This window comes from Camelus dromedarius, chromosome X (genome assembly GCF_036321535.1).
Source record: "Camelus dromedarius isolate mCamDro1 chromosome X, mCamDro1.pat, whole genome shotgun sequence".
NCBI classification, from domain to species: domain Eukaryota; kingdom Metazoa; phylum Chordata; class Mammalia; order Artiodactyla; family Camelidae; genus Camelus; species Camelus dromedarius.
In genome coordinates this window covers 80,094,237-80,112,154 of record NC_087472.1, presented here as the reverse complement: position 1 = coordinate 80,112,154, position 17,918 = coordinate 80,094,237, and the positions used below count along the sequence as shown (strand labels likewise).

Below are 17,918 nucleotides of genomic sequence, written 5' to 3'. Positions count from 1 at the left end.
ATAGTTCATGTATCTTGGCCTTAGATTTTCATATGTGTTTTTGAAATTTTGACTGGTGAGGTCTTTTGAATGGCCAGTGGGTGGATCTCCTTTCTCCACTGTCTTTTTCCTATCCTCTCTAGAATTTCTTTTTTCTTTTTCTTTTTTTTTTTTTTTTTTTTGAAAGGGTAGGTAATTAGGTTTTTATTTATTTATTTATAATGGAGGTACTGGGGATTGAACTCAGGACCTCATGCATGCTAAGCACGAGCTATGCCCTCAACCCCCTCCCCCAACCCTAGAATTTCTGATGAACCCTTCACTCCACTCCCAGGAAGCTGAGTTCAAAATCAGGTTTTATGATGGCTTTTCTGAAGTCTTGTCTGATAGTATCCAATGGATGACTTGATTTAGTTCCAGGTGCCGAGGCTGTATTGGTGTCCTCCCCCCTTACTAGATCTACAGCTTGCTAAAAGTCAGAGTCTCTATAAATTATTGGCAATAGCCTCCTCCACCCCCCTCAATCTTTTTACTAGATGAGAAAGTACCATCCCTCCACTGGCTTTAAGCAGAGCCCTGATGACTGTCTTCCTTCCTATACGGGTTCGATTTAGCTTCCTTTATCCTGCAGAACCACTATGAGCTTCCAGAATCCTGAGGCTTTATGACACCATCATTTTCTATCCCTGTTCATTTTCTGTCCAAGCAGTTGTTTACCTTGCTTTTAAGTCCAGCTATATTTTTTTTTTCCTTTTTCACTTTTATGTTATGTTTGTTGATGCTATAAATTTAAACTAGAAAGAATGTATTGTGTGCTATCGTACCAGAAAGCCAATTCCATAACTTGTCACAAGTTGTTCCTTTGTCTACCACCTCTCAGCACTGGTCTGTCTCCAAATCGTCAAAACTGCTCTGAAGCCACTTCCTTGTAAACGCTTTCTGGATATAATACACCTATACTATGGAAACTTTTCCGCTCTGCCTTTAACTGTATTATAATTAACTGTCTGTGTATCTGTCCTCTTAACGGCCTGACCCACATGTCATAATTATTCTTGTACCTTCCAGAATCTAGCAGATTGTTTAGTGCAGGGTAGGTACTCAGTAAAAGTTGATTTTATTAAGCGGAATAGAATGGAGCAAAAGCCCCAAACACATTCAAGAGAACTGTATTTTAAACACTTACATCCAGCCTCTTAAAGCCTTTGTATCACTTTACTGTTCTTTGAATCTGAACTTTAATTAGAAAGGAAATGGAGAAGACAGATTCAGGAAATATTTCACAGACCGAGTCAATGGGACTTGCTGAGGTAATAGATGTGGTGGACGAAGAAGACACCAGAATTAATTGCAAGATTTCTAACACAGGTATGTAGACAGCTAGAGACAGTGTCGCCCAACACAATGAACACTGAGGAGAAAGCAGATGTATACGAAACATTAGTTTATGATGTATTGAGTTTGATAAACTTTTCAGACTTCACATGCATGCCTAAGATTGACATGGGGTGCTATGTTTATAATACATTTGAGAAAAATCTCTGGTCACAAAATTTTATCTGGAACGTAAATGGTGTCATATTTTGATAAAGTCATTGGAAATTATCCACAACAATTTAGGAAATGTAATAAATAAAAACATCTTGTGTAAAATTGTCATTCTCTCAGAGTTTGCATAATTTCTCTTGATGAGGCATATAACTGTTGAAGCATTTGCTTAATTGATAATTTGTGCATAATTTTCTAAACTTTGGAACATAATTATCATCACTTGTGTCTGAGTTAACACTGAAATGAAACACTTTGGTGAAACGTTTTAGACACTAACAAAGTTTTAAAGACAGCAAATAAGGAAGAAAGAGGAAATTTTTCATTAACATAAGAACAGCAGGCTTCTGTCAAACTCTGTACAACTTAGCATGTCTCAGGGTAAAATAAATTTGGACATAATCAGGGCATTAATCTAAAGCAAAATTGAATGCAATTTTAATGAGTTAAACCAAGATCAGAAGATTTTAGTTTTAATTCCAATTACCTATTTGAATGTGGACAAGTCATTTAAAATCTCCACACCTCAGTCCCTCAGTCTCCTTATCTTTCAAAGGAATTATCATTTAGGATTCTTCCAATCCTGCCAGTCTGTTATTCGTGGATTTGATCCTCATGCACGCCTCTTGTTTTTCAATTTCTCATTCATTAATACCCACCCTGCTTACCTCAGTCTGTTGGGAGAATTAAATGAACTAATGCATATACAGGAGTTTTGAAAAGTTAAAAATGCTTTGCAAATGTAAAGTATAATGATGTTATAAGATTAAAAATCATGCTGATGAAATTTATTTGAAATTGAACAAGACTCAATTGGCTACTAGCAGAACCTCACTTCACAAATGGTCAAAATGAGGCACAAAGTGGATATAATAAGACAGAGTGTTGGCACCGCTCTCGGGCCCTAGATCTCACCAGTTGGCTTAGGAAATTACATACTTTGATGGCTAGCTTCCATCTGATTACTAAATTATAGCACATGCATATTTATTTACATGTAAACTGTAAACAACTTTTCAACCCTAGAGGCCTCGTCTTCTTTGTCAAGATTTGATATATGATTGTGCCAAAACATTACGTTGATTTTAATTACAGCTGAAAGAGATCAGTGAGATGTTCTCTTGTTACAGATGAGAAAACCAAGGCCAAGCTATTTTAAGAATCTGCTCAAGGTCACACAGCTACCTAGTAACAGAGCTGTTTCCCTCTCGTGGTTTACATGGGCTAGGAAAATATGCCAATATAGATAAAATAGTCTGTATACTATGTTATTCTAAATCATTATATGTTTAATGATTACATATTTTGGACAAAAGTAAAACGTTCTCCTTCAGTATGAAACTGAGGGTGGTCATCAGTTAGATTCGTTAAACTGTAGCTTGCTCAATAACTAATAACCTGAAACCTGTCTTCACTGACTAAGCTCACTTTAATTATTTTTGCAAATTGCAAACCCTTCAAGCTTCAGATAGTAAAGATAATAGATCACAAAAGTCCTTAACCACTCCCTATAGATGTGTAGTAATGGTGCCTTACGTTGTTTTTCAGGAAATTGGAGTCAGCTTTTGTCCAGTACAGACCAGCTAAGACTGGCTGGGACCACTAATCCTCAAACCGGGCCTGAGCAAGTATCCAGTGAATGATCTTTTTATGTCAGAGAGCCAAAAACTCCGCCCTCAGAGCATGCTAAGACTGCTGCTTTCTGAACATGCATCCCGTGACACAGCATGTAACTCAGGTACACCTGCTCAGAATACTGATGACATCACCTTTTTCTTGCCTCCAATCATCTTCCCCCACACCTCAGGCTACCTTGCTTCCTAATCCCATAAATATCCCAAGCCCCTCACTTTGGGGAGGCAGATCTGAGACTTGTTCTCCTATTTCCTCGATGGCTGCCTCATAAGTAAACCCTTTCTCTGCTGCAAAGCTCAGTATCTCAGCCTTTGGCTGGCTGCGCCTCAGGCAAATAGACCTGGTTTGGTAATAAATACTGTGGACCTCCAGCTCCTACAGTCAAGAAAATATGCATTTCAATCTTGTTTTTCTATTTCCAAAATCTTCTACTTTCCTTTTTTAAAATCTAAATTATTTGAGTGGTAAGAAAGGGGATATTAAGTATTTATTTCACTCATATTCCTATAAAAACTAGTTGGGGAAATAAGTATATCTCAACCAAACTCTAGATCAAAAAACACAACAGGAATATAAAAAGGAATGTATATATATATATATAACTGAATCACTACGCTGTACACCAGAAACTAACATAACATTGTAAACCATCTATACGTCAATTTAAAAAAAAAACCTACAGAAAGCAGTCTACTTTTAAAGTCACTTTTTTTGTGAAAATTGTCTTCCTTTATAAGCTGAGCACACATTTATGAGTAGCTACGAAGCACAAGGCACTGTGTTAGATATTAAGGGAGACGAAGAAATACTCGTATCCTCAGATCCCTTTCACCCAATGAGTTTGCAATGTAAGTGTCACTAGAAGCGGAATGGCATCTTGCAATGCTGCAAATTTTCATTGCATTATAAATAACTTCCCATTAAAAATTTCCTATGAGGGGGAGGGTATATACCTCAAAGTGGTAGAGCACACGCTTAGCATGCACGAGGCCCTGGGTTCAATCTCCAGAACCTCAAAAAAAAAAAAAAAAAATCTCCAGAACTTCCTCTAAAAAAAATAAATAAATAAATAAATAAACAAACAAACCTAATTACCTCCCTCCCCCCCCAACACACAAAAAGTAAATAAATAAATAATTTCCTATGGAGTTGAATAAATAAATCATTTTGAGGTTATAAGCTTTAGATAGAAAATATATGAATACATATCTTAACATTTTATTCCAATTTCCAACATCATAATTTTAATTTTTTTAATTAATCAGGAAAATTCCTCTATGCATTTCTCAAAATTTATTTCTTTCAGGTCTGTATTTCATTATAAGCATTAGCAAGTAAATTGATTTATGAGCACCAATAATCTCACTGGATGAAAGACTTTTGTTTTTCTGCTTCATATCTACTTAAGTCCCTGGTCAAAATTTCCAGCCGCATAGTTTGAGACATTTCTGTTAGTGAATCAGAATAAGCAATGCAGAAGTAGTCTGCATTAGCTAAGGGCCAACTTGTGTTAACCAAAGAAAGGAAGAGAGAAGAGGGGGAGGAGGGAGGAGGGGATGAGGGGAGAAGGAAAGAAAAGGAGAAAGGGAGGAAGGGAAGGTTGAAAAAGAGGTACCATTCACGATAGCTATAAAGCTCATAAAATATCTACAACTCACCATGAGGCAGTTTTCTATAAAGAAAAGTATAAACTATGGAAGGACAGAAAAGAGGACCCAAACATATTAAGTTCTCTAAAGGAATGATTGTATAGAGACAGAAAGTCCCACCGGATTAATTTATATATGTAAACATTCAAATACACAAAACCAGAATGGTGATTCCTCAAAAATTAAACACAGAATTACTTTACAACCCACTTCTGGGTACACACTCAAAAGAATTAAAAGCAGGGACTCAAACAGATTCTTGTACATCAATGTTTATAGCAGCACTATTCACAATAACCAAAAGGTAGAAAGGACCCAAATGTCCATCAACAGACAAATGAATAAACGAAATATAATATATATATATATTATATACACACACATATATATACCATAGAATATTATTCAGCCTTAAAAATGAATGAAATTCTAATACATGCTAAAACATGGTTGAACCTTGAGGACGTTATGCTGGGTGAAATAACCAAGAGACAAAAAGACAAATATTGTATGAGCCCACTTATGTGAGGTACCTACAGAAAGCAAATTTATTGAGATGCAAAGTGAAAGAGTTACCAGGGGCTAGGGTGGGTGTCATATGGAGTCATTGCTTAATGGGGACAGTTTCAGTTTGGGACGGTGAAAAAGGTCTGGAGATGAATAGTAGTGATGGCTGGCCAGCAATGTGAATGAACTTAATGCCATTGAAGTGTGCATTTAAAAACGTTTAAAATGGGCAGGAGGCCAGGGGCGAGGGTCACTGGGATGGGGGTGGGGCCGGGGCGCAGCAAGTGAGGCCTGGGTTGGGGGAAAAAATGGTCAATTTTGTTATGTACATTTTACCCCAATAATTAATTGATTGATAAAACATTAAAAAAATACACAAAACCAAAAGGTAAATTGCTCATGGACACACACACACATATCTACTTCAAGGTAATAGTTCATGGCCTGTGTTTTACCTTAAACCATCTTAAATATTCCCTCCAATTTTGGTAAAAAGTCTGTGTGTCTATAAATGTCCAGTAAAGATCTAAAAGGAAACTTATTAATTGACACAACATTGTAAATTAATTATACCTCAATAAAAAAATAATAAATAAAATAAAAATAAAAGGAAACTTATTATCAGTAGTTACCTCTGAGTAAGAGAATGGAATTGGGGGCAGGGAGCTACAGGGAGAATTTAAAGAATCACAAGACCAGGTTGTCTGCTCTGTTTCTGACCATCTGACTACAAATCCAAGGTTCCCACAACCCCCTCCTCGGGTTCAATTCATTAGCCTGAGGCTAACAGGACTCCGAGAAACATTTTACTTACTAAATTACAGGTTTATTGTAAAGGGCTACAGCTCAGGAGCATGTGTTTACCAAACTGGAAACCCTCCAAACCCCGTCCTTTTGGGTTTTTTAGGTTGGGAGGCTTCATTATATAAGCATAGTTGATTAAATCAATGGCTATTGGTGATTAGTTCGACCTCCAACCCCAATCTCCTCCCCAGAGGTGGTGGCGGGGAGGCTGAAAATTACAACCCTCTTATCACAAGGTTGGTTCCCCTGGCAACCAGCCCCCTTCCTCGGATTACATAGGGGCTTTCCAAAGGCCACTCATTAACATAAACTCAGGTGAGCTTTTATGAATAACAAAAGCCACCCATTACACCTTTATCGCTCTTATTTTTTAAGAAATTCCAAGGGTTTTAAGAGCTCCGTGCCAGAAATCAGGGATGGAGACCAAATACGTATTTCTTATCGTTAATCACAGCATCACAGCATGTTTGAAATTTTCCATAACAAAAAGTTTTTTTAAGGAAGAAAAAAATCTAAATATAAAAAACAAAACCACGAAATACTGGAAGTAAATAAAACAGTTGTTTAAATCTTGGAACACAAAACCCCCGAAGTTTCCAAGGAAAAGATTTACAGATTAAACAACGTTAACAGTTTTAAGTTTACATATGGCAAAAGCTCCTAAAAAGGAAATTGGAAAACAGGAACAAAAGATTAGGAGAAAATGTGTTTAACATATACAACAAAGAACAAAAACCCTGTTATTTTAAGAGTTCTTGCGGATTGTCAATAAAAGACTAGGGGAAAAAATGGGCAAGGGATATTAACTAGTAATTCAGAAAAGAAGGTATGTAAATGACCAATTCATATATGAAAATCGTTCTCTAATTTGGTAATAATCAGTGTAAAGAAAATTAAGAGAACAAGGTGCCATTTTTCCCTATTAAATTGGTGCAAATGGAAAAGGTTGATATTATACAGGATTGAGGAAGGTATGAAGGAATACGAATTGACACAGGCTTTTTGGTGGGTAATTGTGAAACTGAGGAGTAACAAAGAAAAGGGGGGCCTGAAATGGAGAAGGACCCTGAGGGGCCCTCCTAAGGACAAAAGCCTTTCGTCTCTCATGTCTTATTTGTAGGAGAAAGGTTTCAGCCTCTTAGACCTTCCCTGAGTTCCAAAGGGCAGATTCAAACAACTACTCATTCAGGGAGTGAGGGAATGAAGAAAGAAATAGTGCTGTATGAGGCCTGGGCCTGGTTCCTCCTCGGGGGATGTGCATTCCAATTTGATACACATCTCTGAGTTCTTGTGTAGGAGCTAAGGCCCCCACCTAGGCGGAACATGGTAATCTTAGGCTGAGCACCAGCATGTGGACCACAGACTGGTTGGAACCAGAAGGCTTATGATTGCGATTCCTGGAACAACTGTTACCTCACCAACCAATCAGAGGAAGGGCACACACCCTGCAGACCTTCCCCCAAATCTTGCCTATAAATACTCTTCCCCAAAAACCACTGAGGAGTTTGGTCCTTCTGAGCTTGAGCTGCTCTATTCTCCTTGCTTGGCCCTGCAATAAACCTTTCTCTGCTCCAAGCTTTGATGTTTAGATTTGGCCTCACGGTGAGTCAGGCACATGAACTTGGGTTCGACAAGAACTGGACTGTGATAATTAAAATATAAAGTATACATTCTTTTTGAATCAGCAATTTTACATCTAGAAATTTATCATACTGAGTTGTATGTAGGCACAAATATATATATATATATATATATATATATATATATATAAGAGGATTTTCATTGCATCATTGTTGGTAATAATACATAATTGAAAATGTCTGTAAGGGAGGAAAAAATGTTTCCTCTATCCTACTGGATTTTTTTAAATTGAAGTATAGTCAGTTTACAATGTTGTGTCAATTTCTGGTGTACAGCATAATGGTTCAGTCATACATATACATACATATATTCGTTTCCATATTCTTTTTCATTATAGGTTACTACAAGACGTTGAATATAGCTCCCTGTGCTATATAGCAGAAGCTTGTTATCTATTTTATATATAGTAAGTATCTGCAGTTAGTATCTGCAAATCTCAAACTCCTAATTTATCTCTTCCCACTCCTCCCTCCTCATAACAATTAAGTTTGTTTTCTATGTCTGTGTCTGATTCTGTTTGTAAATAAGTTTATTTTTCTTTCTTTTTTTTTTTTTAGATTCCACATATGAGTGATATCATATGGTATTTTTCTTTATTTTTCTGGCTTACTTCACATAGAATGACAATCTCCAGGTCCATCCATGTTGCTGCAACTGGCATTATTTTACTATTTTTTATGGCTGAATAATATTTCATTGTGTAAATGTATCACAACTTCTTTATCCAGTCATATGTCAGTGGACATTTAGGTTGTTTCCATGTCTTGGCTATTACTCTCCTAGATTCTTGAATGAGATCCCTCTGTAATAAAAAGATAGATTAACAGGAGAAAAACAAATTTAATTACAAATCTAAGTACAGGAGTATCACAAAGATATGAGACTCAATGAAATAACCAAAGGCAAGAAGTTTTCATACCTTTTAGACAAAGAAATAATACATTTGTGAAGAATTAACAAGACAGAGGGGTTAGGGAGAAGGGTAATATAATGGTGAAGAAGAAACAAGTTTTGTTTATATAGCCTTTAGCCCTAAATTCCCTGTCTCTGGTAATAAGGATGTGTTCTCCCCTTCTGGTACAGGGAGGGTACCTATCACATGGGAGATTTAGCTCCTACTTTCTTGGGGACAAAAGAGCATACTTCTTGTACCAGCTGTTTCTCAAGTACCTTTAATTCAAAATAATCAATATGGCAAAGTGGCACCTTTTAAAATGACATATTCTGAACCTCTGTACGTCTCAATGATCAGTCAGGGTGGTAATGGTTAAATAAAACATGGCGCTTCCATACTACAGAATACTACACAGCCTTTAAAAAGAATGAGAACCAATAAAAATAATAATAATAAATAAATAAATAAAAATGAGATCAACAAGAACAGATATCCAAGAGATACTGTCAAGTGAAAAAATTTGCAGACTAATACGTACAGTGTAATTATATGAATATCATTCCTCCTTAATTTCCCCAGCATTACTCATATATTACCCATCTGTAAACAAATGAATCTCTGCTCCTACCACTCATTCTGAAGAATCCTGGAGGAGGCTTCAAAACAATTCATCCTGGAGCATGCTGCGTTGAATTGCCCACACGAGAAGAATCTTTCTCAGAAATCAATGCCTGAAAATTGAAGTCTAAAGGCAAGACTTCTGACTTGAAGTAGTTTTGTGTTCTCTGAACACACCACCTTAATCCATATGTCTGTATTTCTTGTCCAGCATTCCCACAGGCCCGTTGACATATTATTTTCTCTCTTCTGGGCAATGACTGTCTTATCTCTTTGTGTATCCAGAACAATTTCAGGTGTGACTCGAGGCGTCTGTTTTACCTTAGACCATCTTCAATATTCCCTCTAATTTTTGGTAAAAATCGACGTGTGTAAATGCCCAGGAAAAGATCTGAAAGGAAACACATCATATTATTCTTAGCAGTTACCTCTGAGTAAAGGACCAGGCTTGATGGGTGAGTGAAAGGGGGAATTTCACTTTTTACTCTATAAACTTCTATATTATTGGATTTAAAATTAAATAAGCCTGGATTTATATAAATGAAATATAACACATATAAAATTTTATACTGCATCAACAATTTAAATCAATCAAATAACTTGCCTGAAGTTTTCTGTAGGATCCAGACTCTGCTACTTAGGACCTCAGGCAAGTCTTCCTTCTTCTCAAAAGCCATTGTTCTACCATAGACACTTCCATAAAATTATCTATATTACTTCAGATGAATGAGGCAAGTGACAGAAAATTCTGACTCAAGATGCTTAAACAGTAAGAGAGTTTATTATCCCACATAACAAGAAGTCTAGAGGTAGGCAGGTTCTGGGGCTGGTTGAGAAAGAATCATGACAACATCAAGAAGGACCCAAGCTCTTTCCACCTCTCCACTCTGCCATCTCCAGGATATTGGCTTTGCCCTAGGGCTGCCTTCTCACATGGCTGCAAAATGGCTGCCAACATCTGGGTATTACATCCAGAAATGATTTATGGGGGAAGAAAAGTGGTCTCTAGTACTATTGTCTCTTCCCTAGGAGCCACAAAACCTTTCCTGGGAATCCCTAAGTTGGCTTCCCCTAGTGTATCAATCATCTGCCAAAATTTGGTAAAACCAGCTTTATTCATTTATCTATTTTTAGAGGAGGTACTGGGGATTGAACCCAGGACCTCATGCATGCTAAGCATGTGCTCTACCAGTTGAGCTATACCCTCACCCCTAATCACTTTTGATGCTGTCTGTTCTTCATCCTGCAGCTGCTATTTTTCCCCCATTCCATATTATCATCTCTTACTAAAACCATTGCATTAGTCTCTTTTAAAAAGATATAATTTTTCTAATTATAAAACTGTTGCATATCTACTATATACATTTTGGGGAAATCCAGAAAATAAAAAGCACCTGCAATAACACTACTCAGAGATAACGACTGTGGACATTTCTGTGTATATTCTTCTTTGCTTTTCTCTATTCATGAATCCATATACAGAGATAAAAGATTTTACTTAGGTTTATAAATTGAGCTCCAACTCTTTCATAGTATTTTCTAATAATGAAATAGTATGAAATTTCTCCATGACCATAAATATTCTTCTAGGTAATCATTTTAAGAGCTGCATTATATTTTCTTATCAAGGTTTCATAATCTAGTTAAACAAACCCTTATTCTTAGATTAGGTTTTCTCCAGTTTTTTTATATTGTGAATAATGCTTAGAATGAACATATTGGTAGGTAAATCTCTGCACACATTTGTGAGGATTTCCTTAGAATAAATAAATAAATTACCAGCAGAGAAATTGCTAGTTCAAAGCACATGTGCATTTTTCCCCATTCATTTTTATTATGAGATACTTCAAGCAATCCTAAAGTCTGCTGGATATGATGATAAATACCTGGGTACCCAGCATCCAGTTTGTCAGACCTTAAGGTTTTGCCATATTTGCTTCAGATCTATTTTCTTAAGGAAAGAAAATATTAAGACATATTGAAACACCCTATGTAGCACACCCAGATCCAATTCTTTCCCTGGAGGAACAACTGTCCTCAATTTGGTGTTTTTCAGTCCCATCTGGGTTTTTAACATATATCTATCTATCTGTCTATCTATTCATTTATAGGTATATGCATGTGTAAACAATGTATGGTACTGCTCTACTTGTTTTTAAAGTTCGTGCTTCACATTTTGTTCCATAACTTGCTCTTTTTGTACAGTTTTATACTTTTGAGGCTTATCCAGGTTTACACATGTATCCCCTCGTTCATTTGTTTTCCTAGCTGTTTGTATGGTACCTATTACATGACTATGCGATCAAATTTTCATTTTCTTCTTTATAGACATTTATATTGTCTCCTTTTTTCACTGTTAGAAACAACATTGCAATAAATATTCTTGGAAATATCTTCTTGCCTATATGAGCACGAGTTTCCAGCTGGGCTGGAATTGCTGGGGGCAGAGACAATGTGCGTCTTCAGCTTTACTGGACTGGTCTCCAAATTGGTGGCACCACATCACCCTGCCACCTGTACTGTAAGAGTTTTCTTTGTTCTACCTCCTCACCGCCACTTGGTTTGGCCAATGTTTCGATCCCCCTTCTCCAACCCCAGCCATGTAGGAGAGTAGTCATTTCTCTGAATTCTGTCACCACGAAGTGTTATCAGTTTTTCATCTTTGCTAATTTTAGGCCAAAAAAAAAAAAAAAACCCCACAAGATATCTGATGATGTCTAAATACATTTTGATTCATTTTTTTCAAATTATAAAAATCACAAGTTGTTTTAGAAAATTTGAAAATATAGATATGCCAAAAAAGAAAGAATAATCCCCTTTAATCCCTCTGCTGAAATATAGTATCAAATATCTGACATTTGTTGAATGTTTTACTCTACATATACCTAGGGTGGCTTTTGATACCTAATATTTCCACAAACAGGATTTACTAATGGGTATTTAATATACATGTTATATATATATATATATATACACATACATACATGTACATATATATGATGCATATACGTATGTATTTCACCTAAAAAGTACTACTTTTTTATAAGCTTGTTGTTTTCACCAAACAAGTAAGTCACAATCATTTTCTCATATCATCTCTATCTATTCTGGACTGAAGAGTGTTATTTTTATTTTTATTTATTTATTTATTTGTCATTGAAAGTACTGGGGATCGAACCCAGGATCTGGTGCTTGCTAAGCATGCGCTCTACCACTGAGCTATACCCTCCACCCCCAAGAGTGTTATTTAAAGACTTCCACGTTTATAGCCATCTGTCTCCCTTCACCACCCAGACACCAAAGACCAAACTGAACCCAGCAACAAGTCCTAGGAAGCTGGCTTGCTGCTGGTTGTATAGTGGTACAACTAACTCAGCCCTACGTGGAAATGTAATTAACATATGAGAACTCTTCAGTACTCAGGGAGGCCAACTCCCACCTCTGCCTTAGAGCCTTCTGCTGGGGACCGCCTACCCTATCTGCCCATCAGAAAACATAACAGGCAACTCCTTTTAGCTGCTGGCTCTCCTGCACCCTCATCCCACATGCTTACGTTTTCTCACCACCACTACCCTTCATTGTAAACGTATTACCTGTATCCTCAGCCTCTTGCCTTCATGGTCCACCCCCTAAAACAGCAAACTCTCCAGACACTGATGCATAGGAAGTTTGATATTCAATTCTCTTATGTGGCCTGGCCCATGTGGACACTTGAGGAGGTGAACTATATTTGGATTTGATTCAGCTTCCACGGCAGAAAAGACTGCAATGGATGTACCACTGCTCGTCTAGACTATTGCAATAGCTCTCACTCCCTCAAGCGTTGTCTTTCTCCCCACTGCGCCTTCTGCTCCACAAATCCACCCACAAAGCTGTAAGTGAGCTTCCTAAAAATTAATTCTGTTATGCCATTTCTCTGCACAAAATACTCCAGTGTGCTGCCCTGTACTACAGGATCAAGCCCAAGTGCCTGCTGCAAGGCCCTCTGGGATCTCTGCTGCTGCTGCCATTCCACCTACCACTCCTGCCTCACTCCGTCTGCTCTAGTAATTCTGAGTTGTTCTCTGCCCTCCTGACGCCATTTCCCACTCTTGTGCCTTTGCATATACTTCCTTTCCTGTCTAGAATGTCTCCCCTTCTTGTTTGCCTGGAAAACTCCTATTCATCCTTCAAAGTCCTATTCCAAAGATACTCCCACCAACTCAAAGTGCCACCCTACGTATTCCTCATTCATTACAAAGAGGAAAAGTTACCTTTACAATGTAGAAGCCGAGCTAATGCCACCTTAACCAGGGGGTCAAAATTATCATCATCATTAATGGGACAAACAGATATCACATGCCCCCAGGGAGATGTACTGAGAATGACACATTGTGGTACTGTTCTTGCCAAAAATATTTCCCCTGAACCTAATCCCAAAGGAATGCTCAAACACTTCCAAATTGAAAGAAGGTCTGCAAAACTGGCCCGAACTCTTCACAAACGTCAATGCCTAGGAAAGACGAAAGCAAAACCAAAGGCTCAGAAACGGTTCCAAATTAAAAGATGCAAAAGAAGCGTAATAATAAATGCGATGTGTAATCCTTGATTCCATCCTGGATCAAAGGGGGAAAAAAACAGCTACAAATAACATTATTGGGAGGACTGGTGAGTTTTGAATATGGAGTATATATTAGATAATAATGTCGGGTCAATGTTAAATTTCCTGAGTACGGTCACTGTATTGTAGTTGTGTAGGACAGTGTCCTTGTTCTTAGGACATTCAGAAAGGGCTAGAGTGTTGCTATATCTGCAGTTAACAATGGCTCATCAAAAAGAAGCAAACAGATAAATATGTGTGTTCGTATATCTAAACGGAGAGAAAAGGGAAATGTGATGAAGTCTTAACAATAGGAGAGTCATAGGTGAAGGGGAAACAGGTGCTCATTATTCTGGTCCTGCTGCTTTTCTGTAGGTTAGAAATTTTTCAAAACAAACACTTGGACAGAATAAACAATAAAAAAAAAATGAACAAAAAGCTTTGTTCCAGGTCATGTTTTCTGTGAAGCCTTTCATGACATCCTCCGTATCGCCCCCAGTCCCCAAAGACACACACATAACACAATGAATCACCCTCTCTTCTGGACTCTTTCATGGTGATCTAGCTCTCTGACCAAACTATAAGCTCTTTGATATCCAGGCCTGGGTGTGTTGTGCTGGGTCTACACAATGCTAGGACTGTACCTGACACAGATTGGATGCTCAGCTGATGTTTTTAAATTAAAAATTTTTTTATTTATTTTTCTTGTCTCTATTATTATTATTTTTTGCGCTGGGGGTGGTGATTATGTTTGTTTATTTATTTATTTTTTAAATAGAGGAACTGGGGAATTGAACCCAATACCTTATGCATGCTAAGAGCACATTCTACCACTGAGCTATACCCTTCCACCCTATTATTAATTTTTTTTTTTAAATTGAAGTATAGTCAGTTACAATGTGTCAGTTTCTGGTGCACAGCATCATGTTTCAGTCATACGTATATTCCTTTTGATATTCTTTTTCATTATTGGTTACTACAAGATATTGAATACAGTTCCCTGTGCTCTATCAGCTGAATTTTTTTTTTTTTTTTAATTAGTAAAGCTGATTCTTGAGGCTTGGAAAGGATTCAGTAAGCAGGCAGGATCGAGCAAGTTTTCTTAAGCGAGAGGAATGGCTGGAGCAAAAGTAAGGTATTTTGCAGTTACCAAGAACATTCGATTGGTTTGGTCAGAGCTGCAGATATTTATATAAGTGGAAATGCCTAGCACACAACAGATTCTTAATAAAAATTTGGTGAGTCAATGAATGAATGAGATTGGAAAGGCAGGCTTGGAACAGAGAGGAAAGGGCCCTGGCCGCTGACTTGAGAAATCTGAACGTTAACTAGTTCCTGACACCCAGGGTCTTTTCCCAGTGGCAGGAAGAGAGTGTGTTCCTGAGCAAGTCTCTTACATATTTTTTTTCCCTCAGTAAAAAGGAAAAGTAGAGATAAGTGGAAGTCTGAAAGTGACCCATTTCCAAACTCAGGAGGAGGAAACATCTTCTCCTCACCCATCCAGGAAAAGCTCTACAGTGGAGTTTTAAGACATCCAACATCCCTCAGATGAAAGGGCATTACAGGCTGTTGGCTGGAAAAAGAAATAAATGAATCTGTTTAATACGAGCCACGCTTGTCTTTGAGAAGAGTGTACAGAATTATTTGGGTTAATTTTACTACATTTTTAGAGTTTAAGGAGCACATCTTTGCACACAACCCAAAATGATAAGGAGTGAGGGGGAAGTAACAAATCTCTCAGCTGCACTGTGAAAGAATTTGTTAGTTTTAGGTTATAGTTGTTTTGAATCTTCAGTCAAATTCTACAAAAATCTTAGCTGAAAGGAAATGCAAATCTCAGGGAGCAATTAAAACAATCTACTTCGGGCCCAATTATGATAGAGTATTGACTTGTTTCAGTATTTTGAACATGCCTGGGAAGAGACCATGGGTGGTGGTCAAAATGACTTGTAGTTTACAAAGCACAGGGGCTTTCTTTTTGGAGAAAGTAGACAAGATCATTGGAGCTGTTCTTTCAGGTAATAAAGTAGAATTAAGTGATAAATCATCTGGGCCGTATGCACAAATGGATAGTGACACAGCTAAATTAGTCACAACTGTTCATCACAGGCCAACTACATGAGAGATAAAGGGCCATATATCAGCAATGTTCCCGTATAAACAGTTCTGATGTGTCTGCAAGCAGAAGCGTGATAATATGGCTACAATCAACACAGAAGTATCACGCGGGCTCGCCAAGCCCAGCCAAACCCCTATCTCCCTGAAGTTTTATAGAGATTAGCATATCACGTGAGCCAAACGCTGCGCCGCAATTTAAAATACGATACTGTTACTTTATACAAAAAGTGTAAGCCCTGTTCTTGAACACCAATAAAATAGAAGCATTCTTAGATATTGTGTTCAGTGTGGCCTAATAATTGAAGCATAAAATAGATATCTGGTAACAGAACATTTTAAAACATCAAGACAGATAAGAATTTGGGCTTGGAACATAAATGTCTATGAGGAAAGATAAAAAGAAGAGAGATCTGGGGTTTCTCTGAAGACCCAGCTCTGCGGCCAAGTCCTTCCTGTAGCAAGCTGCCATTGCCATGGAAACCAGTGGGAAGGGCAGTGGGAGATTGTGATGCCTGCGCGGGGGGTTTGGGAGGGGTGTAAGGGGTGGGAGGGGTTTGAGGGGTGGGAGGGAGGGAGGGGGCGAGGGTGGAGAGGAGATGGAGACCAGTGACCGGTGTACTGTCCCCCCAAACCCTCTCCAGAGACTTCATGGAGCTGCAGCTTCCTGAACTCACTCCCGGGAGCACTGCCACCAAGCAGCCCGCCAGAGACACCGCTGTCCCGCCACCTTGATGACAACACCTCCGTGTCCCCTCCTGGCCCAGGCTGTCGGGCAGCCCTCGATCCATGACCTCTCCCAGATAACCAGCAGTCTATACATCAGCAGTGGTGTGGCAGCCAATAACAAACTCATGCTGTCTACCAACCACATCACCACAGTCATCAATGTGTCGGTGGAGGTGGCCAACACGTTCTTCGAAGACATCCAGTACGTACACGTGCCCGTTGAGGATGCTCCCAGCTCCCAGCTCTACGACTTTTTTGACCCCATCGCAGACCACATCCACAGCGTGGAAATGAAGCACGGCCGAACGCTGCTGCACTGCGCCGCCGGGGTGAGCCGCTCTGCCGCTCTCTGCCTCGCCTACCTCATGAAGTACCACTTCATGTCTCTGCTGGACGCCCACACGTGGACCAAGTCGTGCCGCCCCATCATCCGGCCTAATAATGGCTTTTGGGAACAGCTTATCCATTATGAATTCAAGCTGTTCAGTAAGAACACCGTTCACATGGTCAATTCCCCGGTGGGTATGATTCCGGACATCTACCAGAAAGAGGTCCGTTTGATGATGCCGATGGGAGCCATCCCGGCCAATCCCTGACATCTGCTGCAAATCCTCCACCAGCCTTGAACTGAACGTTGAACTTATGTTGGTAAAGAAACTAGAAACCACCTTTTAGAAGGGCAAGCGAAAAGGAGGGAGGGGGGAGGCGGGGGTCTTTTAGCTTAGTTATGCCTTATCTTTAAAGAATAAAATGCATTAAATGTAACTTGGTGATAATGTTTCTTATCCTGTGGGGGGCAGGGCATGGCTGCTGGGGCCTGGCCAGAGAGGAGGGTGGGGAAGGTGGTGCCCAGCTTAGATGGATCTGCACCCTGTGACCTGCCAGAGGCTGACCCGGGAGTGAGTCTGTGCCCCCCACCCCCACCATCGCACCTGCTTCTTCGCAACCCAAAGCCAGAATCTTCTTTGACACCCTGTGCTTCTTACAGTAAGTGCCAACCTACTGGGTAGGTGGCCTTCTTGGGGTTCTCTGGGAGTCCTGGAGGAGCCTCAGGCCACCCCTGCCCCCACCTTCAACCACAGAGACCCAATTCTGGTTTTCTAGATTATATTTACATATAAAATAGTTTTCAAAAAACCCATTCCACTATATAAAGTTGAAAAACATATTTTCTAGTGCTGTACTATATGGCAGGGTCTCAAGGTGCCCTGGGCAACCC

The 17,918-nt window shown here is 38.9% G+C and overlaps 1 protein-coding gene across 1 annotated transcript; it reads left to right on the top strand.

Moving 5' to 3' along the window:
- Positions 1 to 16,704: 16,704 nt before the first annotated feature.
- On the top strand, positions 16,705 to 17,295 carry DUSP21 (dual specificity phosphatase 21). Its single transcript, XM_010975508.3, has one exon. The coding sequence runs from the start codon at positions 16,705 to 16,707 to the stop codon at positions 17,293 to 17,295; it is 591 nt and encodes a 196-aa protein (XP_010973810.1).
- Positions 17,296 to 17,918: the final 623 nt, after the last annotated feature.